At 53.8% G+C, this 27,653-nt stretch overlaps 1 protein-coding gene across 1 annotated transcript; it reads right to left on the reverse strand.

Moving 5' to 3' along the window:
• Positions 1–839: 839 nt before the first annotated feature.
• LOC116941539 (DEP domain-containing protein 1A-like) lies at positions 840–27,653 on the reverse strand. The gene is made up of 11 exons (XM_076066084.1): positions 27,407–27,653; positions 23,068–23,336; positions 21,060–21,342; positions 17,924–18,186; positions 15,936–16,066; positions 14,809–14,856; positions 13,044–14,162; positions 11,798–11,943; positions 10,885–11,046; positions 9,321–9,497; positions 840–8,666 (listed from the first exon to the last, which is right to left on the reverse strand). The coding sequence occupies exons 1-11, from the start codon at positions 27,452–27,454 to the stop codon at positions 8,517–8,519; spliced, it is 2,796 nt and encodes a 931-aa protein (XP_075922199.1). The 5' UTR covers positions 27,455–27,653; the 3' UTR covers positions 840–8,516.

The raw sequence follows: 27,653 nt of genomic DNA on the forward strand, positions 1-27,653 counted from the left end.
CCCCCCCTAGGTCTGACTCAAAGTACCTGGTGCGGTGTGTAAACATCGCCACTGGGGAGACAAAGGCGGTCGGGCGTGGTGTTGGCCACCCACCCGCTCGTGTGCCGTTCCGGCCTTCGTAGGTGCTCGCCAACAGCACTTGCCCCTACAGTCTGTTACAGGCTACACGGGGGTTCTTTGTCTTAGTGTAACGAGTGCGACGTTATCAACGTGTTCGTTCGGCAACCGGGAAAGCAAATGCAGCTCGGCGAGCATCGGACGGACACGGCCGCATCCTGGAGTACCCTATCACGACACGCCGCAGATTGGGAATGGGGTTTCTACAAGGTCTGGGGGTCTCCTCCCAGAAAAAGAAAAATCTAAATTTGAAAACGAATTTCCTGCGTAAAATATAAAAAAAAATTCACAAACACTTTTTTATTTATTTTTAACAATAATGTCTAAGAGTGTATTATTGTATTACATTGCTGTTTTTTTCTTTTTTTTTCAAATTTTCTTGTTTCATTGTATTTAATGGCAGAGATTAGGGATTTATAAAGCACAACCATAAACACATTCATATAAACAGAAATCAATTTTATCGCAATATATGGGGGGGGGACATTTTGATCATATTTGAATATTATAATTACGGCCTTGGTGTTATATATTTGTTTTGGCCACACAATCGCGGAGTTGACTTCCTTTGACGAATGTGTTGGGGTAGGTTCCCCTTCTCCCCTCTCGTGCCATGGTGTGGTGGATTCGGCATCACGATGCTATGGGAGAGACCCGGTCAGTCACTCCCACAGAGGAAACGATTCCGAACCGATGTACAGAATTGCAAAACGAAACCCCGCTGTAGAAAGCGTGACATATTGTTTAATACTTGTTGTCAATATGATACACATATATAATCTCAACAATGGAAACGGTAAAAAAAATCGTTAAAACAGTGAAATACAGTACGGTAGTAAGTAGTAGTACGGTGTAACGTGTGAAGCGGTGTAATAAACATGTTTCACAAGCATGCTGAGAAATTCATGGCAGCGTGAGGATGAAATCAACTTGCAATTTTGGAAACAAAAAAAACTCGACAGGACATCGCGGACGGAGGTTGCGATTGGTGGGGGGAGGGGGGGCGACACGACGCTGGATGGCAGGAAGGGCAGGTTACCAAGCCGGGCCGGACTCGCACCCAACCTGAAGATGATGGTTGGTCGTCGATGGCAACGAGACTGTGGCGGCAGCGGTTATTGGAGGTGCGGCTGCTGGCCGTGGAGCGGCAGCCACGGTAACCCGACGACTTTCTCTCCGCCGTGGAACGCATCAACGTCGCTTTGCCCGTGCGCCAGGCATCGCCCTGTGGCAGCTTGACACGACGGGTGGGCTGCGGCTCCTCCAAGCGGTTCACACAGCGCGTCGGCTGAGCCACTGATACGCGACGAATTGCACTCGTGTGTGTCCAATAGGCACTCGAAAAAAAAATGTGTGAGCATATTGCCCAGACAAACGTGAAAACGGGACGTTAGCCTGGAGCCACCGGTGGAAATTGACACGTTCCCAAAGCCAGCCTACACGCAATTCATCCCAACTACCCCCAATTGCTGTACACGTTTTTTTTTATGCCACGGAGATTGAGAAGCTTCACCCACCCCCCCCCCCCCCAAAAAAAAAATGTGCAATAGGTGAAGCACATCTCCGTGGCTCCGACGGACTATGAAAGTTGACATTCATTGCAAGAGATCGCTCGTTCGTTGGTTTCTCAGTCCGCTTGTCCCGTCCCGCGGCATGTTGAGTAGCGGCGGTCCAGAACCTCCCTTTCCCTGGCGACGGACTTCCCCAGCTCTTCCTTGGGGGGGAATTCCCAGGCCAGCCGAGCGACATTGTCCCGCCAGCGTGTCCCGGGCCGGCCCTGGGGTCTTCGCCCAGTGGGACGTTGCTGCTGCCCGGTACAGGACCAGGGGGAGTCTACAGGGGGTGGGTGAGGGGGCATCCTCATCAGGGTGCCCGAACCACCTCAACTGGCTCCTCTCCATCCGCAGCAGGAGCAGCAGAGGGCTCCACTCTGAGGCTCTCCCAGATTTACCGATCGCTATGAAGTGAAAAAAGAAGCATTTTCTGGAACAGGGCTCTGCGAATTTACACTTTCGAAAGTACCAGAAATATATTTCTCCGTGAAAGCGAGTGGGGGTGGGGGGTGCAGGGGCAGTCAGAGACGCAGCTTAGGCCTTGGCAAGGTAAAAACAACGAGCCTACATTTTACCTTACCACAATACAATCACTCTACCCTTAGGTTTTACCCTTTAGCAAGGTAAAAAGCCAAAAGCAACGAGCCTACCTTTACCCTTACCCCATACAAATAACCCGATTACAGGGTAATTACTGGGGTACTACACATGAAAAAGGTTAATAACAGGTAAATTCTAGGTAGAGCGCTTTATTCATCTATAGAAGACTCTCGATCATTCCAATTTTAAATGGAGGCCACGGACTGCGCCACGGAGCTTTTAGCGAGCGGTAAACAAGGCATTTACCGGGTAATACTTCGCGCTACCTTTACCCTACCGGGTAATTATTCCGCGCTTCCTTTACCCTACCCTTTACCTTACCTCTCGGCATATCGACACCTTCACCCGGTAAAAACGGGTAAATTACCTTACACCTTGCCGAGGCCTAGAGACGCTTAATCAATCGGTGCTGCACAATATTCACAGTATATTCTTTAAAAAATAACATTCAAGGCACTTTGAAGACCAGGCCACACCAACGCTGCATAGCACCCGGAGAGGAATCATATAATGGTTTACAACCAAAGAATGTTGGAGCAAGTGCTGTTCGGTAGCACCTATGAAGGGCCAGGCGGACACCTTATTCTCCCCCAGAGCTGATGCTTTCACACGCCGCACCGCATACTCACGTGTGGCTGAGCCGACCAATGAATGGCAAGATATCACTTGCCATTGATGCTAGCGGCGGCACGGAATAGAACCAAGGTTCGCCGGGTTCCATGGCACTGTGCCAGAGCTGCATGGCAGTTGAGAATCAGAATCTTTATCCTATAGAAATCCGATGAGCTATCAAGTTCTTTGTTTATACAGATGTCTAGTTGACACAAAGATCCCCCCCGTATAGCCTGAACAAACTGTGGGGGCAATTGCTGTTAGCGAGCACCTATTAAGGCCGGAACGGGTACACGGGGGGGGAGGGGGTGGGTGACCAGCACCACGCCCGGCCGCCTTGGTCTCCGCGATTGGCAATGTTTACTACACACCGCACCAGGTACTCATTTGAGGCTGAGTCGACCTAGGGGAGGCCCAGGACCGGTTTAAGTAATCGTCACCGGCGGTGTTGGCCGCGAGCGGCAATCGAACTCGGGTCGCCGGGTTCGTAGCGCAGCGCGCTAACCGCTACACCACCGCTCCACACACCCACACGCACACACCCACAGGCAACAATGCCTTTCTTTGCCAGTTACGACAGCTGGTCAATAAACATGCAGCGGATGTACCAAAACAAAATCTTTTCTCACACTTTGGCTAAATCGACCTAGGGGGAGGGCCCAAGCCCAAACACCCTTGGCCACCGTCAGTTATAAATGCCCGGGAATTTAACTCGGGTCACCATGGGATGGTGGTAGACGGATAAAATATTGTATTTGATCAGGTGAAGCCCACTGATCTGTATACAGGGACTCTCTTCTACTTACGCATATTCGACTCACGAACTTTCAGAGACACGAACAAACTTGGTCCGTGTGTCCGGTTGCAGCCGTTCGGACCGCTGTGACCGCCGCGAAATAGATGGCGGTGATGGCAATTAGATCCGCAGAACGTGAAGAACCAGTGGCATCTACATCTACAGGGGATTATACGTCTAAAGCCATTCCCCGTATTTAGTGTACATGCCGTACGTGTTTGGAATCGACGGGAAAAGTTGGCCTTTACGAACATATTTCTGGAACCCAACTCGTTCGTAAGTAGAGGAGTCCCTGTAGAGCTTCAACAAAGTGGCTTATCACGTGGGAATTTATAGCAGCCGAATACTTTAAATGCATGTTTCTAAATGTGGAGGGGAAAAAACCGGAGGAGCCGGAGAAAAATTCACGCAACCACGGGGAGAAAGACACCGCAAAATCCAAACATACAGCAGGCGCCAGGGTTGGGATCGAACCCACGACCTCCTGCATACCAGGCGAGGGCGTTAACATCTCTCTACTGTGCTGCGGCCATGCTCACACACACAAAGCATAAAAAAGAAATCACTTAAGAATAATATTAAGGATAGAATAATTTGAAATATTTACCGAGCACTTACCCACTTTGACCTCGGTTATTATTATTATTATTTTCTCAAGCACGGCAAGTCGTCCCCCGCTCATACGGCAACTTACGCCGAAACTTGGCTTGCGACGCGACAAAAACATTTAAATGAAGGAATTCGCAACGCAGAAACGTCGTGGGATTTTGACTCCCTAAATAGCAAGATTTTTTTCCCCCCCGAGGGGAAATAAGAATAATAAATAATCATAACGGAACAACGCACGATCGGTTATTTGCACCGGGCGTGAAATGTCATGTCCCTTCCGGGTGTGGTGCTGCACGGCGCGCTTCTCATGCCGCAATTGGTGCAGTACATTTGTATGTTCATTTAGCGGCTTACTTTAAAGCACGGCTATTAATATATTCATCGGTAAAACTAGCGACTCCCCATTAACACGTTGTGCTTCACAAGGTTTGCGGCGTTCTTGAGGTGTCACTTTCATTTACGCCGTGGGGCCCCGAAGGAGTTTTTTCTCCCCCCCCCCCTGTAGGAACGCACCTCCAATTAACCGTATACGATGGGAGTCTGTGGGAAAATAAGGTTCAATATACGGGGGACTTCTCCACTTACGAACTTTCAGAGATACGAACAAACCTGGTCCGTATGTCCGGTTGCAGCTGTTCGGACCGAGAGTCGTAAGTTCAACTTGCCACGCAACAGATGGCGGTGGTGGCATCTACATCTGCAGAACGTGAAGAACCAGTGGCATCTACATCTGCAGAACATGAAGAACCAGTGGCATCTACATCTGCAGAACGTGAAGAACCAGTGGCATCTACATCTGCAGAACGCGAAGAACCAGTGGCATCTACATCTGCAGAACGCGAAGAACCAGTGGCATCTACATCTGCAGAACGTGAAGAACCAGTGGAATCTACATCTGCAGAACGTGAAGAACCGGTGGCATCTACATCTACAGAACGTGAAGAACCAGTGGCATCTACATCTGCAGAACGTGAAGAACCAGTGGCATCTACATCTGCAGAACGTGAAGAACCAGTGGCATCTACATCTGCAGAACCAGTGGCATCTACATCTACAGAACGTGAAGCACCAGTGGCATCTACATCTGCAGAACGTGAAGAACCAGTGGCATCTACATCTGCAGAACGTGAAGAACCAGTGGCATCTACATCTACAGAACGTGAAGAACCAGTGGCATCTACATCTGCAGAACGTGAAGAACCAGTGGCATCTACATCTACGTGAAGAACCAGTGGCATCTACATCTACGTGAAGAACCAGTGGCATCTACATCTACAGAACATGGAGAACCAGTGGCATCTACATCTGCAGAACGTGAAGAACCAGTGGCATCTACATCTGCAGAACGTGAAGAACCAGTGGCATCTACATCTACAGAACGTGAAGAACCAGTGGCATCTACATCTGCAGAACGTGAAGAACCGGTGGCATCTACATCTACAGAACGTGAAGAACCAGTGGCATCTATATCTGCAGAACACGGAAAACCAGTGGCATCTACATCTGCAGAACGTGAAGAACCAGTGGCATCTACATCTGCAGAACGTGAAGAACCAGTGGCATCTACATCTGCAGAACGTGAAGAACCAGTGGCATCTACATCTACAGAACGTGAAGAACCAGTGGCATCTATATCTGCAGAACGTGAAGAACCGGTGGCATCTACATCTACAGAACGTGAAGAACCAGTGGCATCTACATCTGCAGAACACGGAAAACCAGTGGCATCTACATCTACAGAACGTGAAGAACCAGTGGCATCTACATCTGCAGAACGTGAAGAACCAGTGGCATCTACATCTGCAGAACGTGAAGAACCAGTGGCATCTACATCTGCAGAACATGGAGAACCAGTCGCATCTACATCTGCAGAACGTGAAGAACCAGTGGCATCTACGTTTGCAGAACGTGAAGAACCCGTGGCATCTACATCTACAGAACGTGAAGAACCAGTGGCATCTACGTTTGCAGAACATGGAGAATCAGTCGCATCTACATCTGCAGAACGTGAAGAACCAGTGGCATCTACATCTGCAGAACGTGAAGAACCAGTGGCATCTACATCTGCAGAACATGGAGAACCAGTCGCATCTACATCTGCAGAACGTGAAGAACCAGTGGCATCTACGTTTGCAGAACGTGAAGAACCCGTGGCATCTACATCTACAGAACGTGAAGAACCAGTGGCATCTACGTTTGCAGAACATGGAGAATCAGTCGCATCTACATCTGCTTGCTTGCTTCCCTCGCGGTGTGCGTGTAGAGCGGCCCGCGGGGCTATCGGCAGGCCCCCCTGGTGGCCTTTAGTGCTGCTCCCGATAAAACACAAATGTGAAAACACACCCCCGTCGTCGTCGTCCCGTCAAACCACCAATGGTTTCGCACACACCGATGTCTTATCAGTGAAAGTGCCCCCTCTCCCCCCACCCCGTCTGAAAATTAGCGAAGAAAACCGATGCACAGCAACCACAGCGTTTGCGCGAACCAATCGCACGCAGCGGCGCAATAGGACGCGATAAACTACGACGCACATGCTCGATTCGACGGACGTTTACCGTGAGAGAGTTAGAAACGATTTTGATCAATCTACGGCAGCGGGGGCCCCCCCCAACATATACAGGCGCCGACTCTTTTCGTGGATCTGCGCCTCCGCTAAGAATTCCTGTGGCCTCGTGGAAACCTGAGCGCAGCCCCCTTTTCAATCCACCTCAATTAAAACCAGGGCCTTGTTATCGCACGGCGTGCGGCAGCAGCAAAAGCATTTAGAATGATAAAAGAAAATATGGTTAAAACCTGCAACGCACAAATGTTGGACGATGCAGACAAAAGACTAGAAGTTGCCTTGAAGCTAAAAGCGTTGCCCCCCGCCACATCACGCGATCCGGGACCAACTGCATCTTAAATTCCCTTTTTTAGCGTACCAACTCTCTCTCTGGTTAGGATAAGAACATTTGTTCTTGTTATTCTACGAGGACGGAGCTGTGGCGCTGTCATCAGTGCGATCGCTACAAACCCGGTAGCGGTGGGGGTGGGTGAGGGGGTGTGGGTACCTGAGCTTCATTCCTGGCCACGGTGGCTGACAACGGTAGCGAGCAATATCCGTTCGCTACCAGCTTGCAACCTGCACCGACCAACGTGACCGTACGACTCGCCGTAACAGACCCTCACCCAGACACGGATGGATAACCAAAACTATTTTCAACTTTACCAGGTAAGGCACCACACCGCCGCCGCCATCGCCCGGCCTATGGTTCGTATGTAATTAAATTATCTGGTGGCTAAAGCTCACCTCACCTCTCCTTTCACTGCCCATTGCCTTCCTCTTCCCTCGCCCCTCTGACTCCTTCCCGTACCTCCTCCCTGCCCTTTCGTGACCCAGACGTGACCTCTGCTACGGTTACACATTCCTCGGCACCTTTGCACTGCCCCTGCCATCTTTTTTAAAACAATGTAACGAGTGCTACGTAGCTCCTTTTCAGAAGCGACCTGGGCATCGCAAATGATAGCTCAACAAAAGTGGCCCATCACCGTCGCGTGGAAATTGATAGCACGCGAGTACTCTAAAAGCACCTCGATTCTAAATGTGGAGAGGGGAAAAAGCGTCAGGGTCGGGATCGAACCCACGACCTCCTGCATAACGGGCGAGGGAGTTAGCATCTCGCCAACGTGGCGACCTATTGCGAGTCCGGTGAGTTCTAACCACCGAGCCCAACGCGTATGTAACAGTCGATACGGCGGCGCCGATAACCACGGTAACTTGGGAGGGAAGGATTAAGTTACGAGGGAAGCACGCTCCTGTGAGTTACTGCATTGAATTGTGGGAGTTGGGGGGAGGGGGGTACAGACCCAGCCGCACTCCACAAACCCTCCCCCCCGGCCCCCCATTCCACTCCCCAACAGGCTGCCTGCAATCCCTTTCATTGTCTCCCTGCATCCCCAAAAGAACCCCGCAGGGGCAACAAAATTCATTCCAAAGCTTCTGCGGCGGCGGCGGCCACAGCCCGTTGGGCGGCAGCCCCGAGCCAGCGGCGCAAATTCCACACCCCCGTGGCGGGAGCCAGTCTCTTGTCTCCGCTTGCTTGTCATGGACGCCTCGTCCCTGCTCACTGCCGCCACCACCACCACCACCGCCCCCGCTCTTCATGTGTCCGCGTGCTGCTTTGGCGGGGCGCTCGGTGGTGGGTGGTGGTGGTGGGGAGAGTGGCGGGGGGGGGGGGGGGACGTCGGGCTCAGAAGCGCACGCGGTTGAAGGGGTTGGGAAGGGCCCCCTTCAGGGCGAGCAGAGGAGGCCGGCGGGGGGCCCTCGGCGGTGGTGCCGGGGAGCAGCCGGCGGCGTCGGGGAAACGGCTTCTGTAGACGTCCGGGTACGCCTTGCGGAACTGAAGGGGAGAGACGCACGCAATGACCACCCCCACCACGCCCCACGGATAGCCTTCATGTATGTGTGTGGCGAGAGGGGGGCGCCGCGGTGGCTAGGAGATGTTAACTCCCTCGCCTGGTATGCAGGAGGGTCGGTGGGTTTGATCCCGACCCTGCTGATGCCTGCAGTGTATTTGGAGTTTGCGGTGTGTCTCTCTCTCTCTCTCTCCGTGGATTTTCTCCGGGCCTCCCGGTTTTTCCCTTCCGCATTTAGATTCAATGTGCGTTTAAGAGGAAAATGAAGCCAATGAGCTGAGTGGGCTTTACCTGGTAAGATAAAAAAAACTGTTTAAGTTTTATTTGTATGTTTTTTTTTAAAGTGATTTGTTTACTGTGCCCTCCTTAAGTATTTTTCGTATTGTTTGTTGTTGTAACGTAAACTGACCCCGTGGCCCCCTACTGGTGGACATCTGCATACAAAAAAACCGAGCTCTACAGCTCATCGGATACCTCCAGCTACAAATAAACATTCCGATTCTCATCTTGCAGACGTCTCGCAACGGGAAAGAGGTTCAGACAACCGAAAAAACTCTGCCGCCCCCGCTTACCCTCGCATGTGCCCGCACCGCCCGCCCGCCCGCCCGCCCGCCCTCCCGCCCGCCCGCCCCCCCCACCTGCTTGATCTTGCGCTGCTTCTCGCGCTGGTTCATTCGCCCGTCGTCCAGGAGGCCGTCGAGCAGCGCGAGGAGCGCGGCCCGCGACTCGCTCTGCCCCTGAGCGCGGAACTCGCTCACGCTGATCTGACGGCAGAACCAGTGGCTGGGCCGGAGCTGGGGCTCGCGGCCCGGATCCTGCAGGCCCCGCGCGGAGGACAAACGGTGAGGTGAGTGCGCGCCGCGAGGCTAGGACTGGGCGTCCCCCGTTCGACACGTGGGTTTTTGTATTCCATGCTGTTGCTTGTCACGTTCTCAACCCCGTGCCCCTACCGGTGAACATCTGTGAAAAATATTCAGATTTTTGGGCGGGCGCACTCGCCGACTCGAGAGCGTGCTCGCTCACTCGCTCACTCGCTCCCCGAAGGCAGTGACCCTGAGGCGCGGGAGCCCAGCTCAGAGATCCGCTCAGTGAAAGTCAAATAAACAGATGTTTTTTGAGAAGGCGCTTAAAGGTAGTTAAAGAGTCAGCGCTGCGAATGCGGAGGGGCACGGCGGCGTTTCGGGCGGCGGCGTTCCGGGTGGAGACGACCGACAACAGACTCTCGGCAGTTCGTCTGACTCTCGGGTGTCGATAGTAACTCCTGGGTAGAGCTGCGGAGAGTTCTGGCGGTGGTTTGGGGGGGCAGGGCGTCAGGAGGTCCCAGACGTATGGGAGGGGCAAACGGTCCTGCCTCTTGGCAGTATAAACGGAGGCGGGCGATTTTCAAGGCGATCCTGACGGGGATTGGGAGTCAGCGGAGGTCACTCGCCAACACACTCGACAACACGCTCGCCAACACGCAAGTTCACTCGCCAACACGCTCGCCAACACGCTCGGTCACTCGCCAACACACTCGCCAACACGCTCGCCAACATGCTCGGTCACTCGCCAACACGCTCGGTCACTCGCCAACACGCTAGGTCACTCGCCAACACACTCGCCAACACGCTCGGTCACTCGCCAACACGCTCGCCAACACGCTCGGTCACTCGCCAACACGCTCGGTCACTCAACAACACGCTCGCTAACACGTGAGGTCACTCGCCAACACACTCGGTCACTCGCCAAAACGCTCGCCAACACGCTCGGTCACTCGCCAACACGCTCGCCAACACGCTCGGTCACTCGCCAACACGCTCGGTCACTCAACAACATGCTCGCTAACACGTGAGGTCACTCGCCAACACACGAGGTCACTCGCCAACACGCTCAGTCACTCGCCAACACGCTCGGTCACTCAACAACACGCTCGCTAACACGTGAGGTCACTCGCCGACACACTCGGTCACTCGCCAAAACGCTCGCCAACATGCTCGGTCACTCGCCAACACGCTCGGTCACTCGCCAACACGCTCGGTCACTCAACAACACGCTCGCTAACACGTGAGGTCACTCGCCAACACATGAGGTCACTCGCCAACACACTCGCCAACACGCGAGGTCACTCGCCAACACGCTCGCCAACACGCTCGCCAACACGCTCGCCAACATGCTCGGTCACTCGCCAACACGCGAGCGAGCGCGGAGAGCCGCCACACTCACGGGGGCGGCGCGGGGCTGCGGGCCGGCGAGGAGGTGCACGGGCGGCCGCAGCACCAGCGCGTGGTTCCGCGCGATGAAGTCGAGGGCGCGGCGACACAGAACCTCGTCGAGACGCGAGGGGTCGCGGGGTCGCAGCACGCAGCGCCACAGGCTCTCCAGCATCTAAAAGGGGGGGGGGGGAGGGTGCGGAAATGTACGGACGTTACGTGTACGTTGCGTGCGTGCGTGCACGTGGAACTTCCTTTGCACCGTAGGTAGGCGGCCGTGCCGATCGGAGGTGCGGGGGAAGGACAACAAGCTAAACAAAGCAAGCAGTTCTAAAGAAATTAGTTTTCAATCTAGATGACGATTTAAGAATTACCCTCCACCGCCCGACGATGCTGGATGTAACGTCACAGTACTCAAATTGTAAATGTTGTGGATTTACTCTCTAACACACCGGTGGGCAGAAGTAGTATACTACACTATACACCACACTATATGCTCCACTATACACGACACTACTAAACACTACACACGACTATACACTATACTTGTAACTAATTGGCGTTTTGTTTACGTGACAAATCCCTTACTAATTGGCTGTGTCGGGCGGCGGAGGGTTACGACACATTTACACTTACGCGATCCAACCCCAAAAAACATTTATGATGAGCTTTTAGTTTAGTTTATGTAAATAGGGCTCAGTGGGGGGGGGGGGGGGGGGGGGTGACAACGGATTATCTTCCGTCGCACGCTCACGGGCGGTCAGTCGCCTCCTTATCACACCTCTCCAGCTACTACTCGTCGATTCCCGCGCCCGTGCCGGCGACTCGGTGTACAATCTGCATGTTGAACCGTCAACCGCCATCACGCAAACCGCCGCCGCCAATACCACCACATCGCCCCACACACCGTCTGTGGCCTCACCCACCAGGCTGCGGTTGTCCATCGGCGGCTGCAGCGGGGGCAGCTGGCCATTGTGAGCCACGCGCACCACCACGCGCACCAGCAGCTGCAGGCGGCGCCGCGACAAAGGCGGCAGCAGAGCGCAGCAGAGCTGCAGCGCCAGGGCGACACCTGCAGGTGGCGCACGCAGGGGCGAGCGAGCGTGGGTCAGCGAGCGTGGGTGAGCGAGCGTGGGTGAGCGAGCGTGGGTGAGCGAGCGTGGGTGAGCGAGTGGGCGCCGCGGTGGCGAGATGTTGTACACGTTGAACTGCTTTTCGTGCTGTACGTAGCCAACCGCGTTAATCGGAGGTGCGGGGGAAGGACAGGAAACGATGGGTCTAAGTACGAGTAGTCTATGGGTCTCTGTGCGAGTCTGTGGGTCTCTGTGTGAGTAGTCTATGGGTCTCTGTGTGAGTAGTCTGTGGGTCTCTGTGTGAGTAGTCTATGGGTCTCTGTTTGAGTCCATGGGTCTCTGTTTGAGTCTATGGGTCTCTGTTTGAGTCTATGGGTCTCTGAGTCTATGGGTCCCTGTTTGAGTCTATGGGTCCCTGTGTGAGTCTACGTTGAACTTTTCACCGTATGTAGCCAACCGTACCAATCGGAGGTGGACGTATGTTGAACTTCTTTCACATTGTATGCAGCTAACTACCTCGCCTGCTATACAGGAGGTTGTGGGTTCGATCCCGACCCTGACACCTGCTGCATATTTGAAGTTTGCGGTGTCTCTCTTCCCGTGCCAGGCTGCAGTAAACGTTAAGAACCCACTGGTTTAGGGTATCTGGCTGCTGTAAATTTCCACGTGACAACAAGCCACTTCGTTGGGCTATCACGTGCCAGGTCGCTTCTGAAAAAGAGCTACACAGCTCAATGGGCCTTACCTGGCGAGATAGAAAACAGTTCACAGAGCGAGTGAATTCGTGAGAGGGTGGGTTATGAGTGAGTGAGCTAGTTAGCGAGCTCACTCTGACGAGTAAGAGAGTCACGAGTGAGCTAGTGGGCGAGAGCAAGTGAATTATGAACGAGTGGGTGGGCGAGTGAGCGAGTGATCAAGCGAGCTGGTGAGTGATTTCAAAATTAGTTACAAGAGTGAGGCGAGTGAGTGATGAGCGAGCAAGTGGGTGAGGGGCGATTGATAAATTAATGAGTGAGGAGACGGCGGGGGTGGGGTGAGAGCAAACGAGTCGGTGAGCGATTTATAAAAATGGGGCGAGCGGGTGGCCGGGTTTACTCACGCGTGTTGACGTCCGCCTGAGCCGTGGTCCCACGGCCGTCGCCTCCTTCCGCGTTCCCCGCGTTGGGATCGGCGTTCTCCTGCGAGCGCGGCTCGCGGCTCGCACCACCAAGCTTACCAGCGGCACCACCACCAAAACTAATACCACCACCACCACCACCACCAAAACCACCGCCGCCAACAATACCGCCACTGCTGCCACTGATACCGCCAACACCGGCAGCAACGCCGCCGCCGCCGCCGCCGCCGCCGCCGCCGCCGCCGCCCCCCCTGCCGGCGTTGTAGCGCACGCTGCGCGAGCGCTGGAACTGCGGCTCCGTCTCCAGCGAAGAGTTGAGGTTGGCGGCGCCGGCCACGCGGTACAGCCCGTTGCCCCGGAAGCTCGCCGCATCTCCGTCCTCGCCGTCTCCGTCCTCGTCGGCGTCGCTTCGGTCGCCGCCCGAGCCTTCGTCTCCGGGAGACGCGAGGCACCGCGACATGTCCAGGATCAGGCTCTCGGTGGACGCGAACGAGGGGAGCGTCCGCTGCGGCGGCTGCGGCGGCTGCGGCGGCTGGGGCGGCGACGGAGGAGGAGCCGTGGCCGCCGCCGACGCCGACGCCGAGCAACTTCTCGACGACGGGGGCTGCGACGACGACCAAGGAGGCTTCGGCGCCCGAGGGTTCGCCGCCGACGAGGGCGCCGGCGGATTTGCCGGGCGCGACGACGGTGCCGTCGCCGCCGCCCTCGAGAAAGTCGACGACGGCGGCGGCGGCGGCCGCCGTGACGCCGTCGTCGTCGCGATCGGAGGCTCGGACGAAGACGACGAAGGATGAGACTGCGGCGGCGCTGCCGTCGGGGGCGCCGGCAGCGTCTGCCTCGACGCGGACCAAGGTTGTGAACACGATGCTTGAATCGACGACGACGACGACGACGACGACGACGACGTCAGCGACGACGACGAGGACAGCGACGAGGAGGAAGAAGGGGAGGCGGAGGTCAGCGAGAGGGCGTAGGCGACGACGCCGTACAGGGGGAACGCGAGCAGCGGCTCGGGCAGGGCGAGGAAGTAGTCGGCCACCGTGCGGAAGACGTCGCGCTCGAAGCCCGGGTACGACGGGCCCGGGGCATCGCCGTCCGGCCCTGCGCGGGGGCGACACGAGAGCACAAAAACAAAGATCCCCCGTGTGGCCTGTAACAAACCGTAGGGGCAAGTGCTGTTAGCGAGCACACTATGAAGGTCGGAGCGGTGCACGAGGGGGTGGGTGGCCAGCGCCACGCCCAACAGCCTTTGTCTCCCTCGTGATGTTTACACACCGCACCAGATACTCGGGCCGTGAGCGGGAGTCAAACTCGGGTCGCCGGGTTCGTAGCGCAGCGCGCGAACCGCTACACACTACCGCTCCCCACAACATCCACAACACACGCGCGCACACGCACACACACGCACACGCACACACACGCACACACACACGCACACACACGCACGCTTCTGAGATTCAGAATATTTCTTTATACTGGAAAAATCCCATGAGCTACGAAGCTCTTTTATCCATAAGTCCAGTCGTGGGCACACGGGGTCAGAACGTTACAACGAGGACAACAACAGCAACAAAAACAAACAAACACAAAACACACGACGGGAGCGCAGAGCAGAGCAGAGCTCAGCGAAAGCTTCTGGGGCTCGCAGCTTAGGCGCGTCGTTTCGCGACGGGAGCCGAGTTGTTTTGTGGGTCGTGCGGACAGGGGCGGGGGGGGGGGGTATGGGAGGGTTGGGCGCCGTACTTACACGTGGCCAGGCACTTCATGGCAGAGAGCACCCAGCTTGGAAGGTCTTCTGCAAGAATACAAAAGACAAAGATTTCTCCCACCACCCCCGTGTCGCCTTAACAGATTGTCCGGGGCGAGCGCCCTCAGCGAGCAGCGGCACCTACGAAGGCCGGCACGGCACACGAGGGGGGTGGGTGGGTTGGCCAGCACCACCACGCCCGACCGCCTTTGTCTTCCCAGTGGCGATGTTTGCTACGCACCGCACCGGGCACTCGTTGGAGGCCGAGTCGACCTAGGGGAGGCCCAGTACCAGTTCAGATAATCGTCACCGGTGTAGGCCGTGAGCGGGAATCGAACTTGGGTCACCGGGGTTTGTAGCGTAGCGCGCTAACCGCTACACTACCGGTTAGGTCTTCTGCAATACAAACAAAGACAAAGATTCCCCGTATAGCCTTAACAGACTGTCGGGGGCAAGGACTGTTAGCGAGCACCTATGAAGCCGGGCACGGCACACGAGGGGGTGGGTGGCCAGCACTACGTCTGGCCGCCTTTGTCTCCCCAGTGGCGATGTTTAAAGACTGCACCAGGTTACATATTTATAATAAATAAATACAATCCCACCCTACCACTGGCTCCAATCCTGCATCAATATCAGTCTCACACACTCACCATCTTCAAGATCCTCCATGGTTGAGCCCCTGCCAGCCTCCCATCTCTCGTCTCTCTCCACTCCCCTACCGCTCTCCTCCTCACGCTCTTACACCTCTCCAATCTCATCTCTCTCCCCCACTCCGTGCTCTCTCCCGCCTCTCATCTCACTCTCTCCCCCCCGCCGTGCTCTCTCCTGCCTCTCATCTCACTCTCTCCCCCACTCCGTGCTCTCTCCCGCCTCTCATCTCACTCTCTCCCCCCCTCCGTGCACTCTCCCGCCTCCCATCTCACTCTCTCCCCCCCTCCGTGCACTCTCCCGCCTCCAATCTCACTCTCTCCCCCTCTCCGTGCACTCTCCCGCCTCCCATCTCACTCTCTCCCCCCCTCCGTGCACTCTCCCGCCTCCCATCTCACTCTCCACTCCCCCCTCCGCGTGCTCCCGACTCCAGCGAGCGGGGAAGGGCCGAGCTTGTGGGGCCCGTAGGCCTCGCGTACCGGAGCCGTCGGCGAGCACCACGACCCCGTGCCGGTTCACGCTACGCAGGTTGTGCACGAGGTGGCGCCCGTGCACCAGCGTCGGGTCCAGCAGCCCCTCGAGGGAGCGCAGCGCCAGCAGCGCCCGCAGCCTGGCAGGGCACGACAACGAGGCTCCGTCAGCATGGTCTCGGCGCTTCCGGCAGCGCCTCCGATTAGCGCGGTTGGCTACGTACGGCGCCAAAGAAGTTCAGCGTGCGTGCGTGCGTGCAGCAGCGCTTGCAAATCCATCGGTACCAGCAGCGCCGCCTACGTCAGTGTCGTCGTCAACAGCGGGGCGTCATCGGCATAGCCATTGGCAAAGGCAGCGTCATCGGCATCGTCACTAGCATCAGAATAACAATGGTTTAAACTTGCACAACGCACAGTTTTTGCTCACTCTGGGAGAAAAGAGCCGCGAGGAGGCACAGACAGGTGGAAAGGCAGCCAGGCGGTGAGCCGGCGGCAATGGTCGCCCACGTTCTGCGGTCATCCAAATGCTCTCAACGCATGACGCACGTTCTAAATGTGGAGCGAGAAAAAAGCGGAGGACCCGGAGAAAAGTCCACGCGACCAACACGGGGAGGGAGACCGCAAACTCCAAATGTACAGCAGCAGGCGTCGTCAGGGTCGGGATCGAGCCCACGACCTCCTGCATACCAGGCGAGGTAGTTAACATCTCGCAACTGTGATGATGATGATGATGATAGAGAGACACCGCAAACTCCAAATATACAGCAGCAGGCGTCGTCAGGGTCGGGATCGAGCCCACGACCTCATGCATACCAGGCGAGGTGGAGGAGGTGGGGGTAGAGGAGGTGGGGTAGAGGTGGTGGGGGTAGAGGTGGGGATAGAGATGGAGATGGATGGTGAAGGTGGTGAAGGTGGTGGAGGTGGTGGAGGAGGTGGAGAAGGTGAAGGTACTGAAGGAGGTGGTGGAGGAGGTGGTGAAGGTGGTGGAGTTGGTGAAGGCGGTAGTGGAGGTGAAGGTGCTGACGGTGAAGGTGGTGAAGGCGAAGGAGGAGCCACCGCGGTTGTTTGAGTATATTCCCTCCCCACCCACCCCCATCTTAAAAATACCACGTTCCCAATCGCTACTCCTACGCGAGAGTGGGGCAGTGAGCCCAATCGTCCTTCCCTCCTCCCCGTACCCCGTGGGCACATGGCCTCGGGCTTGTCATTCCGCGGAATAACTGTACCCCCCCCCCCCGCCCTTTTCCGTGCTTTGTAACGGGCAATTGTAAAAATAAATAAAAATATTAAAATACCAAAAATCACCACCGCGGCAACCCACAGGCGTCACCAGCCACACCGGTGCCAGTTTACACGGGGGGTGGGGGGGGCCTTGCTACATAAACCGCTCCTCTCAATGCACGACGCGTCTCTCGTTTCTCGAAGCGTCAAGATCTGCCGCTCGCGTGCCCACCTCTCGCCCTCTTACAAATGTGTTTTTGTATTTGTCCATGTAAGGCCCCACCGGGCTGGCGATACGTAGCTCTTATTCAGATGCGACCCGGCCAACACAAATGATAGCTCAACCAAGTTGGCTCAGAATGTGGAAATTTAGAGCAGCCAAATGCTCTAAACGCGTGACGTCGATTCTAAATGCGGAGGGGGAAACCGGAGGACCCAGAGAAAAATCCACTACGGAGAAAGAGAGAGAGAGACAACGCAAACTCCACATATACAGCAGGCGCCAGGGTCGGGATCGAACCCACGATCTCATGTATACCAGGCGAAGTAGTTAACGTCTCCTGGCTACCATGGCACCCCACACGCATCACCGCAACCCCACAACGGTGCCTGTGTGCACGGGGCATGGAGCGGTCCTTGCTACACAAGCCGCCCCTCCGGTTTTTCCCCTCCGCTCGTGCGCCAACCTCTCCGACCTTTCCCCGCACCCCCGCTCCCCACCGGGCACGGCTCGCACGCCCCCCACCCCCCCCCGCCCCCCCCCCCCGCCCCCTCACCGCTCCAGCGCGTCCCGCTTGTGCTCCTCCTCGGCGCAGACCGCCGCCGGCGCCGTCGCCGGCCACGCCGCCCCCGCCGCGCCGCCCCTCCGCTCGGCCCCCCTGCGCCGCAGCAGCTCGGCCTCCCGCTCGGGGGCGGCGACGCTGTGGCGAGAGCCGGGGGCGAAGGCGGCGGCCGTCCCCGCCGCCACCTCGGCCGACTCGAGGCCAGCGACGCCGTCGGCGACGGCGACGCTGTGCCGCTTCCGCCAGTCCGCCGACTGCTGTGGGGGCCGAGAGGGAACGTTTGCCGCGGGCGGCTCAAATCGCGAGGTTGGCGGCTCGCTTGTCCGGCGGGCCGGGCCCGGGGTTCGGAGCTCGCGGAGCCCGCCGGGCACCGGGGGGGGCGGGGGCGTTCGAAGCAAGCCACGAGAAGCTGCCAATGTGTTAGGCCGGTGGTTCTCAAACTTTTTTGGTTACTGTACCACCCCCCCCCTCCCCGCCTCCCTTTAACACACAGGCTTTCGCGGCCAAGGGCATAACTCGCACACATAACTGGATTAACTCTTCAACACACCGGTGGGCTGAAGTAGTGAATTATTTGTCTTTTGTCAACGTGACACTTTTTTTGCTGATTGGCCGTGTCGGGTGGTGGAGGGTTACGACACATTTATAAATAAACGCGATCTAACCCAAAAACCTTTATTATGAATAATATTGGTCGCGAAAGCCTACGTGTTAAACCAAAATAACGTATGTTGATTACCATATAAATAAGCCCAACGACCTTGGATACTCATAGTCATTGATATACATTCATTAATCCCCCCCACGCGACTTCGCGCAAGAAGTGCTCACAAGTGACGTCATCACATCCACCCCTCTATTTAAGGAACGAAACAGGAGGATTTCTCCACAAATCTGGCTGTCGCCTGACGAAGCTGGTTGCAATTGCTGGAAAAACGTCGTACCACAGATTGTAAATGTTGCGGCTTTGCTCTCCAACACCCAACCGGTGTGCTGCCGTACTGGTAACGAGTTGGCCACGTTATGTTTACGTGACAAACCTTAACTAATTGGCTGTGTCGGGTGGTGGCGGATTCAATGACACATTTATATATTTACCCGACCTAACCTAAAAAAAAATACCTGCATTTGTACCCCCCCCCCCTTGTTAAATTTTCTTTCAACAGAGTACACTCCCCTTGCCTGACCCAACAAGGTTCTGAGAAATGTACGAATGATGAAAATCAATATTTGATCCAATTGTCCATTTTGTGAGGTTATCTATCCTAACTGAACTAGTGACCGCAGGCGATTAGAAAAAACATAATTCTACAGACGCTCTGCACGCATGACGTCATTTGTTCGCGCTCGCTGGCTGCCCTTGGAAACCAAATTGATCACGATCAATGAGTTGAGAAAGGTCGTGTATAGCGTTGTAGGTTATCATGTGGATTACCATTTTAACGCAGTTATTTGGACATTGCCAGATTCACACCTGATCGTTCACCACTCTCACATGCGGTATCATTTCATACATTTATCGAGATGACCCCGCGTAACCCCTGAGACATTGCCACGTGTACCCCCCACCCCCCCTACCCCCCCAGGATTCCGCGTAGCCCTCCAGTTGAGAACCGCCGCGTTATCCAATTTTCGATACTGTACTACTGTATACTGTGATGTAAATGGCCCCAACTGCTTCTCTACATAGCTGTCCACACCATTATATCAGTGCCCTACCTTCTTACAGACCAATTGCAGGCCTTATTGATCACCCCGTGCCCCTTATAAATCTCAACATTCATCCCACAAAGTCCCATCACAAGGGAGAAACACAAACAAACAAGTAAAACATCTTTATATTCTTAGTTTTTTCGGTAAAGTCACGTTGAAGAGTGACTTTACCGAAAAAACTAAGAATATGAATTACTGCAGTCACGAAAGCTTTAAATCAAAATTTAAAACATCTTTGTTGCCCGTGTTGAAACGGCTGCACGCCGTGTGGACCTGAAAACACAATTCCCCTGCACAAGAACACGGGGTAAACCGTATGGGTTGACATGGCGTGTCTCTCTACAATCAACTTAGAATGCAAATAAGAATAGGTTTTACACCCTATACTCTTTGGTTCCTTCGGTAAAAATAAAATGAATCGCGACGTTTCTGGGGCGCAACACCTAAGCGTCCCGTCATCAGGTTGGGAAAGCGGCGGTCTGCTGCTGAGGCCGACGGTTTTAAAAGGGTTTGAAATGGGTGCAGCCCAAAGGGTCATGAGGAAGTGGGCGGGGCTAGTTATGCTAATGTGAGAAATTAGCATGTGACTGTAAGATAGGAGGAGAGCGGCCTCCTCGACGAGGTGTTAAGATGTTCAAACACAAAATAGAAATCTTTTACAGGGAATCTCGTCTGCGTTAACCACACACAGTACTTGCCGTGAACATGCAAACACAAAGACACGCGCTGATAATACACGCATTGTCTTTGAAACTGATTGGTCTTTGTTACTGGAAAAAAAAGCCCTAAACTTAGAATGCCCTACCACTGACAGGCGAGCACCTCTGTAAAAATTTGGTGAACCGCAGATATAACTCTCATATTTGATTAAACTAGACAATTTTTTTTTTATATTACCAAGTAAGGTCCCACTGAGCTATATAGCTCTTTTTTAAGAAGCAACCTCGCCACACAAATGATAGCTCAACGAAGTGGCTTATCAGTTCGAAATGTATAGCAGGAGTCAAACACTCTAAACGCATGTTCATTCTAAATGTGGAGGGGAAAAACCGGAGGACCTGGAGAAAAATCCTCGCCATCACGGGGAGAACATGCAAACTCCAAATATACAACAGGTGTCAGGGTCGGGATCGAACCCACGACCTCCTGCATACCAGGCGAGGCAAATAACATCTGGCCACCGTGGACGTCACCACAGCATCGGTACGGCAATTCTTCTTTCGCACCGTACGTAGCCAACTGTGCTAATCGGGGGCGCGGGATCCTTCCGTCCGCGGAAGCGGCCACCCTCCAGAGCTGTTGCCGTTTAAAACTAAAAATTGCCACGTCCCCCGAGGGGCTCCACCATTCGCTCGGCTAGCCGCGTCACCGGCGACGACGCCGCCGCTGCCGCCGCCGCCCACGTCTCCGGCCTCACCAGCAGGAACCGGGGCGGAGGTCCGGTGATTCCCACGGCCCGCGTGATCCTGCGCCGGCCCGAGCCGCCGGAGCTCTGGCAGGGGGCGGATGCGAGACGGGGCCGCCGGCGCGGAGACAGACCCTCCTCCTCCTCCTCGTCCTCCTCGTCGTCGTCGTGCCGACCATCCTCCTCGTCACGCCGCTTCTCCTGCCGAGCGCCGTCCAGAGAACCCCGCGGGCGGTGACCGCGGGGCGAGCGCCGGCAGCCGGTCACCGCCTTGAGCGGTGACTCGGGCGGGAACCTGCGAGGGCGAGAGTCGGGCGAGCCGTTGGCGTTGGCCCGACGGGTTGGAGCGACGTGGGCGTTTGACATTCTTTCGTAGGGGCGGGAGAAACAACGACAAAACGCACCGTTTTGAAACGTGTTTTGGAGTAGAGCTCCCCTCTGCACGACGGTAATTGGTTCCAAGAAACTGCTCGTCAAGTGATTTGGTCTTTACACCTGATTGGCTCCAAAAGTGACGACATCACATTAATCCATATTCTTGGTTCTTTCGGTAAAGTCACGCAGAAGGGAAACAATAAAATAATAAAAATATAAAACAAGAAAAATATATGTGTATTATTTTATTGTTTTTTTATTTTATTGTTTCTCTTCTACGTGACTTTACCGAAAGAACCAAGAATATGAATCCCTGCAGTCACGAAAGCTTTAAATAAAAAATAAAAAATCACATGAATCCCTCTATTTAAGACCGGAACAGGATGAGGATTCCTCCACAACTCTGGCTGTTCGCCTGATGATGCTGGTTGTTGTTATTGTAATTACCGGCGAAACTTCGTACTCGAATTGTAAATATTGTGGGTTCACTCTCCAACACACAAGCGGTTAGTGCTGTACTAAGTAACGAATTGGCACGTATTGTTGACATGACAAACCTTACCAATTGGATGTGTCGAGTGGTGGCGGGTTTAACGACGCATTTATAGTTACGCGATCTAACCTCAAGGACTGTACAAATTAGCCAGAGTTGCCCAGTGGCCCTGGACAACGCGGTATTGTTACACGCTGCGACACGCCATCATCTCTCAGTAAACCAACGCAGTTATAGTCTCTTGAGCCCCACACGACCGAAGCCGCGTGGGGCTCAGGCCTTAAGAGGATGCAACGTGGGACCATTAATTTTTAGAGTCTTACCCCAGATGTAGATATGAATGTCGTGTAGGTGATTTGGTTCTTAAAGCCACAGCATCGCTTTGTGTCTGTTCCACTACCCAGTTACGTGCCCAAAAGTTAAGACGGCCTTGTTGACCGCAACTCCGATTTAGCTTGACGGTTCGTTTATCGCGTTTAAAATCTAAAACGGAAATACCCAAGTTGAATTAACAAGGGCGCGGTTGTTGGTGATAAAACGGTCAAGGGGAAAGAACTGAACGTACAAACTCAATCCAAAAACTACTGTAGAAACAAACAAAAAATATTTGCCAGGTGTAAGGCCCAAACCGAGCTGCGTAGATCTTTTTCAGAAGCGGCCTGGCTATCACAAATGATCATAGCTCGACCAAGTGGGCTTATCGTTGTCACGTGGAAATGTATAGCAGTAGCCAATTAACTCTGAGTGTGCGATGTCCATTCTAAATATGGTGGGGAAAAAAACGGGAGAAAAATCCACGCGACCACGGGGAGAGAGAGAGAAACAGCAAACTTCAAATATACAACAGGCATCGTCAGGGTCTGGATCGAACCCATGCCCGCTTGTATACCAGGCGAGGTAGTTAACATCTCACAACTGTGATGATGATGATGAAAGAAAGACACCGCAATCTCCAATAATACAGCTGGCATTGTCAGGGTCTGGATCGAACCTACGACCTCCTGTATACCAGGCGAGGTAGTTCACATTAACTAGCTGCGGCGCTCCCAGCCGTGTGCCCGACCACCCACAAAACTCGATGACACAGACCCCCCCACCCCCCCCGCCCGGAAACACCACGCGCCCCCCCCCCCCCCGTCCCCCCCACCGCACCGGTAGAGCCGCCCGTCGTCGGCGTGGACGTCCTCGGAGCCCCAGCGCCCCTTCACGTCCTCGATGACGTGGTTCTTGAGCAGCTTGCGCAGCAGCGCGGCAGCCTGCGGGCGCCCGACGCGGTGCCCGAAGGCGGCGTGCGCGCGCAGCACGGAGAGGAGGCTGTCGCACGCCTCCGCCGCCGTGAAGCAGCGCGCGTGCGAGCGCAGCCCCGCGCGGTGCCTCCGTAGCGGCACCGACGCGCGGAACTGGGACGTCACCTCGTTCCACTGTTGGGACCCGGAGGGGGGGGGGGTGGGGGGGTTTGGTGGGGGTGGGGGGGCGGGGTGGGGGGGGGTGGCCAGGTGGGTAAAGAGAGATCAGAATCGGAATCAGATTTTGTTTGACTCGGCCGGCAGACGACATCGAAGCATTCCGTAATACCAGATTAAAAAAAAAAAACAGGCTAAACTTAATAGCAATCGTGTTGCAAAATTGCGTTCGCACTCAAAAGTTCGGTGACGTTAATAATAAAGTCGCTTTAAATGAGGGCAGAGACGGCATAGTGGAGACGCCAATCACTTTGGGGTGCCCACAAACGCCGTCGATCCAAATCGGACTCTTCGTTTAGACTTGGGAAATCCGAAGGGGCGACGAAGCTCTCTTTCACAAGAGAACGCCGGTAGGTTTTCAGAGATGCGATGCCCAGTTTGAGATCGGTTTCGGGGGGGGGGGGGGGGGTATGGTGAAGAGGGGGAGTTAAACGAGATGAACGGTGCACACGTAACGGTTAACCTAGGCCCTCCTCTCATTCTGCGATTCTGCGTTACAATTCAAATGAGAAGATCAGCGCTGGATACAAAACCACGATTTGCCAATGTGCTTTGTAACTTTTTATCCTTACACGTGTACCGAGAGTTCAATTTTATTGCGTAGTTTAATTGAGGGACTACTGTGTGATGTTGTCTTGCTGTGGTCTGCCTTTCCCAAGCTTGTATTTATTGTTGAAACATCAGCAGGAATTGATAAGACTTTTGAAATTTTAACTAATGTACTTTAGCATTTTTTTTGTTATTTTCCGTGACTTGCTCACCTTTGTTATACATTGCACTCCGATCGGTTTTTCTATCGTTTGTTGTTGTAACTTTCTGACTCGCCCCACACTGGACATGTGAAAAAGAGTTTCACAGCTCATCGGATTCCTCAAATCTAGATACAGATTCTGATTTCGGACCTTTGAGTGTTACCCTCTTGTTTTCAGGAAACTAAGTTTCCTTTCCCAGGAAAAGCCATTATCGTTGAATGAAACTTGATTTGAAGCTTTCGTGACTGCAGGAATTACTCTTTGGTTCTTTCGGTAAAGTCACGTAGAAAGAAAATAAACTAAATAATAGAATACGACGTTTCAGTTGCAACACAAGCAACCGTCATCAGGTAGAACTACATTTGAGAGAGACAAAACACAGACACGGAGACACACAGACAGACACACAAGCAGAGAGAGACAACATAGACACAGAGAGAGACACACAACATAGACACACAGAGACCCAATGCCTGTGTCGAGGCATTAAATAGAGAGAGGGGGGGGGGTGAATTAATTACCATAAAATATCCAATCAACTCAATCCCGACTCCTGAAAAGAACATTTTATAATCGTCACCATGGCAGTTTCCATAGGAATGCAGAAATCCTGGCGACTAAACCACTGTCGTATACACAGCATCTTACGAATACTGTGGCAACGTGGGAGCGGTAATAGCTCCACGCACACTGCGCTCTGTACACAGCGGCAACCCAAGCTTGATTCCCGGCCACGGCTTGCAACACCACGTTCAGGCGTTATCCGAGATGTGCGTTCAGATATCACCCACCAACGACCAGCGTGTGTGGCGAGATGTTAACTACCTCGCATGGTGTGCAGGAGGTCGTGGGTTCGATCCCTGACGCCTGCTGCTGTATATTTGGAGTTTGCGTGTTTCTCTCTCATCATCACGGTGGCTAGGAGATGTTAACTACCTTGCCTGGGGTACAGGAGGTCGTGGGTTCGATTCCGACCCTGACGCCTGCTGCTGTATATTTGGAGTTTGCGTGTTTCTCTCCCATCATCACGGTGGCTAGGAGATGTTAACTACCTCGCCTGGTGTGCAGGAGGTCGTGGGTTCGATCCCGACCCTGACGCCTGCTGCTGTATATTTGGAGTTTGCGTGTCGTTCTCCCCCCAGGTCATGTGAAATTTTCTCCGGGTCTTCCGGCTTTTCCCTCTAACATTTAGAAACATGCGATTAGAGTTTTTGGCTGCCATAAATTGAATGCGTCTCCTTGGTTTGCTATGTCGAGTACCTCTGAGTCTCCATACATCTATATGTATCTCTGGGTTTACCATAGAGGTTCATAGTTTCGTCTGCATGACCACAAACTCACCCCTGTGGCTTGTCTTAAATGTGTCTCTAGGGGTTTCTATGTACACAGGGGTGGGGAACGTTCGGCCCGCGGGCCGTATAAGGTCCGCAAAATAATTTGGTCTGTTCCAGCAATCACATTAGGGGTGAGTCAATTAAATGTTTGACCAAATATAACGGGCTAATTTTTAAGTTGATAATTTTGTATGGCCCGCGAATGATGTTATAAATATCCAAATGGCCCTTGGCAGAAAAAGGGTTCCCACCTTACAGCATCTCTCGGAGTCGCCATGTATATTGTTACTTCTTCCGCACAGTACGTAGCCAACCGAACTGATGTATGTATCTCTGGGTTTTACTAAAGAGGTCCACAGTTTTGGATGCATAGTCACAATCGCACTACCACTGTGGCCCGTGTCTTAGGGTACCACGGCGGTGAGATGTAAACTATCTCGCCTGGTATTCCAGAGGTCGTGGGTTCGACCCCAACTCTGACGATGCCTGCTGAATGTTTGGAGTTTGCGGTGTCTCTCTCTCTCTCCACGTGGATTTTTCTCCGGGTTCTCCGGTTTTTCCCCTCCAGATTTAGAATCGACGTCACGATGCTGCTATAAATGTCCACGTGACGATGATAAGCCACCTTCGGCCAGGTCGCTTTTGAAAAAGACATACATAGGCTCATTGGGGTTTACCTGGTAAAATAAAAACAGATTCGTTTTAATGAGAAGGGTGGATGTGGTGCAGTATCGGCGGCCTATTATTGATGTTCTGATGCGGCTTTAAAGCTCTTTTTCAGAGAGGTCCAGTATGGGGCACAGGATAAGAACGTTACAACAAAAAATAAACACGATAGTTCGTGCAAAGTTACATGAAAGGTAAACAAATCACCCAAACAACATGAAAATAAATCATCCCCATCCTAGCAGGAAAAGCCTTGTTGAGCTATTAACTTATTTTTTGTGGACATTTATAGCAGCCAAAATAATCTCAAGGCACGGAGACTGCGCTCTGCTGCTGCTGCTCCGTGCTGGGTTCAGAATCAGAATATTGATAGTTCAGGAGGAATCCGAAAAGCTATAAAGCTCTTAATCACAGATGTCCAGTAATGGGGCACGTGGTAAGAGCGTTACAACAACAAACCGTACAAACACAAGACAATTAATACACAGTTACAAGAAAGTTAAACAAATAACTTTAAAAATATATCCAAATAAAACGAAACTCATCTGTTTTAATCTTAGCAGGCAAAGCTCTCCACCACGGAGCTTAGTAACTTTTATTTTTTTGTGCGAAACCGAGCCTGGCCATCCGCAAACGAAATATCTCGACATTTATACAACAGTACAAAAGCACTATAGTAGTGACAAGGTAAACAAATCACTTTAAAAATATACCCAATTTAAAAGTAATCTAATCTAAGCTCCCCCCCCCCCACTGAGATTATTAAACTTTTTTTTTGTAGAAGCGAGCCTGGCCATTCAGCCCCCCCACCCCCCCATCGTGGAGTGGGGTGAGGGGCTAAGAACGCGCCAAGGCTCTACCGGGCGGATCGCTGCATCGCGCGCGTCCGACGGTTTAGGGGAGAGGCCTTCGTCCAGCAGTGGATAGAGCCAAGCTCCGCGGATGCCTTTTACTTTCTCCAACATGCATAAGCGTGGCGACGGCCGTGATTGGTCGAGACCGTCTCGCCCCGCCCCCCCCGGGAAGGAGACGGCGCCCCATGATTGGCCGAGGACGACGGGGGGAGGGGTGTGAGGCACGAGCGGCCCAATCAGCGGCGGCGTTACGGCCGTAGAGACGAATGCGCGCTACCAAATCTAAACATCGTTATTATCGATGGATCGATTTGTTTGTAAATCAACTTATATAAAAAACTAACCACCGACAGAACGCGGCGGCGGCGACGAATCGATAATCAACGTCGACAACATCAACCTCGCTCAGAGACGACACTCACGAGTTTAGTTGCTCTGTAGGGGCCCGCGGTGTACGACGTTTTATCCATGACTCTGTCTGTATCTTTGTTTCACAGCCGACGGAGGATGTTTCAAACCATGGCGAACTTGTGTTGTTGTTGTTGAACGTTTGCCTTCCTTCCTTCCGTCCCTCACGCGAAACGTCGCCTCGGCCTCTCTCCCCCCTGAGGCGCCGCCGCCACCGCCGCTGCCGCCCGGGCTCGAAGTTTGAATGAAGCCACGGGCGAG

Source organism: Petromyzon marinus, chromosome 1 (assembly GCF_048934315.1).
Source record: "Petromyzon marinus isolate PM22_M1 ecotype Great Lakes invasive population chromosome 1, UKy_Petmar_22M1.pri1.0, whole genome shotgun sequence".
Taxonomy (NCBI): domain Eukaryota; kingdom Metazoa; phylum Chordata; class Hyperoartia; order Petromyzontiformes; family Petromyzontidae; genus Petromyzon; species Petromyzon marinus.

What these genes read in the sequence shown, in the direction of transcription:
- LOC116941539 (XM_076066084.1), bottom strand. Translation starts at nt 27,454, where the DNA reads ATGGATAAAACGTCGTACACCGCGGGCCCCTACAGAGCAACTAAACTC. An exon ending in CTCCGCCCCGGTTCCTGCTG is followed by an intron (nt 18,187 to 21,059) that starts GTGAGGCCGGAG and finishes CGGCCCCCACAG; the next exon opens with CAGTCGGCGGACTGGCGGAA. An exon ending in TCAGGCGGACGTCAACACGC is followed by an intron (nt 11,944 to 13,043) that starts GTGAGTAAACCC and finishes CGCCACCTGCAG; the next exon opens with GTGTCGCCCTGGCGCTGCAG.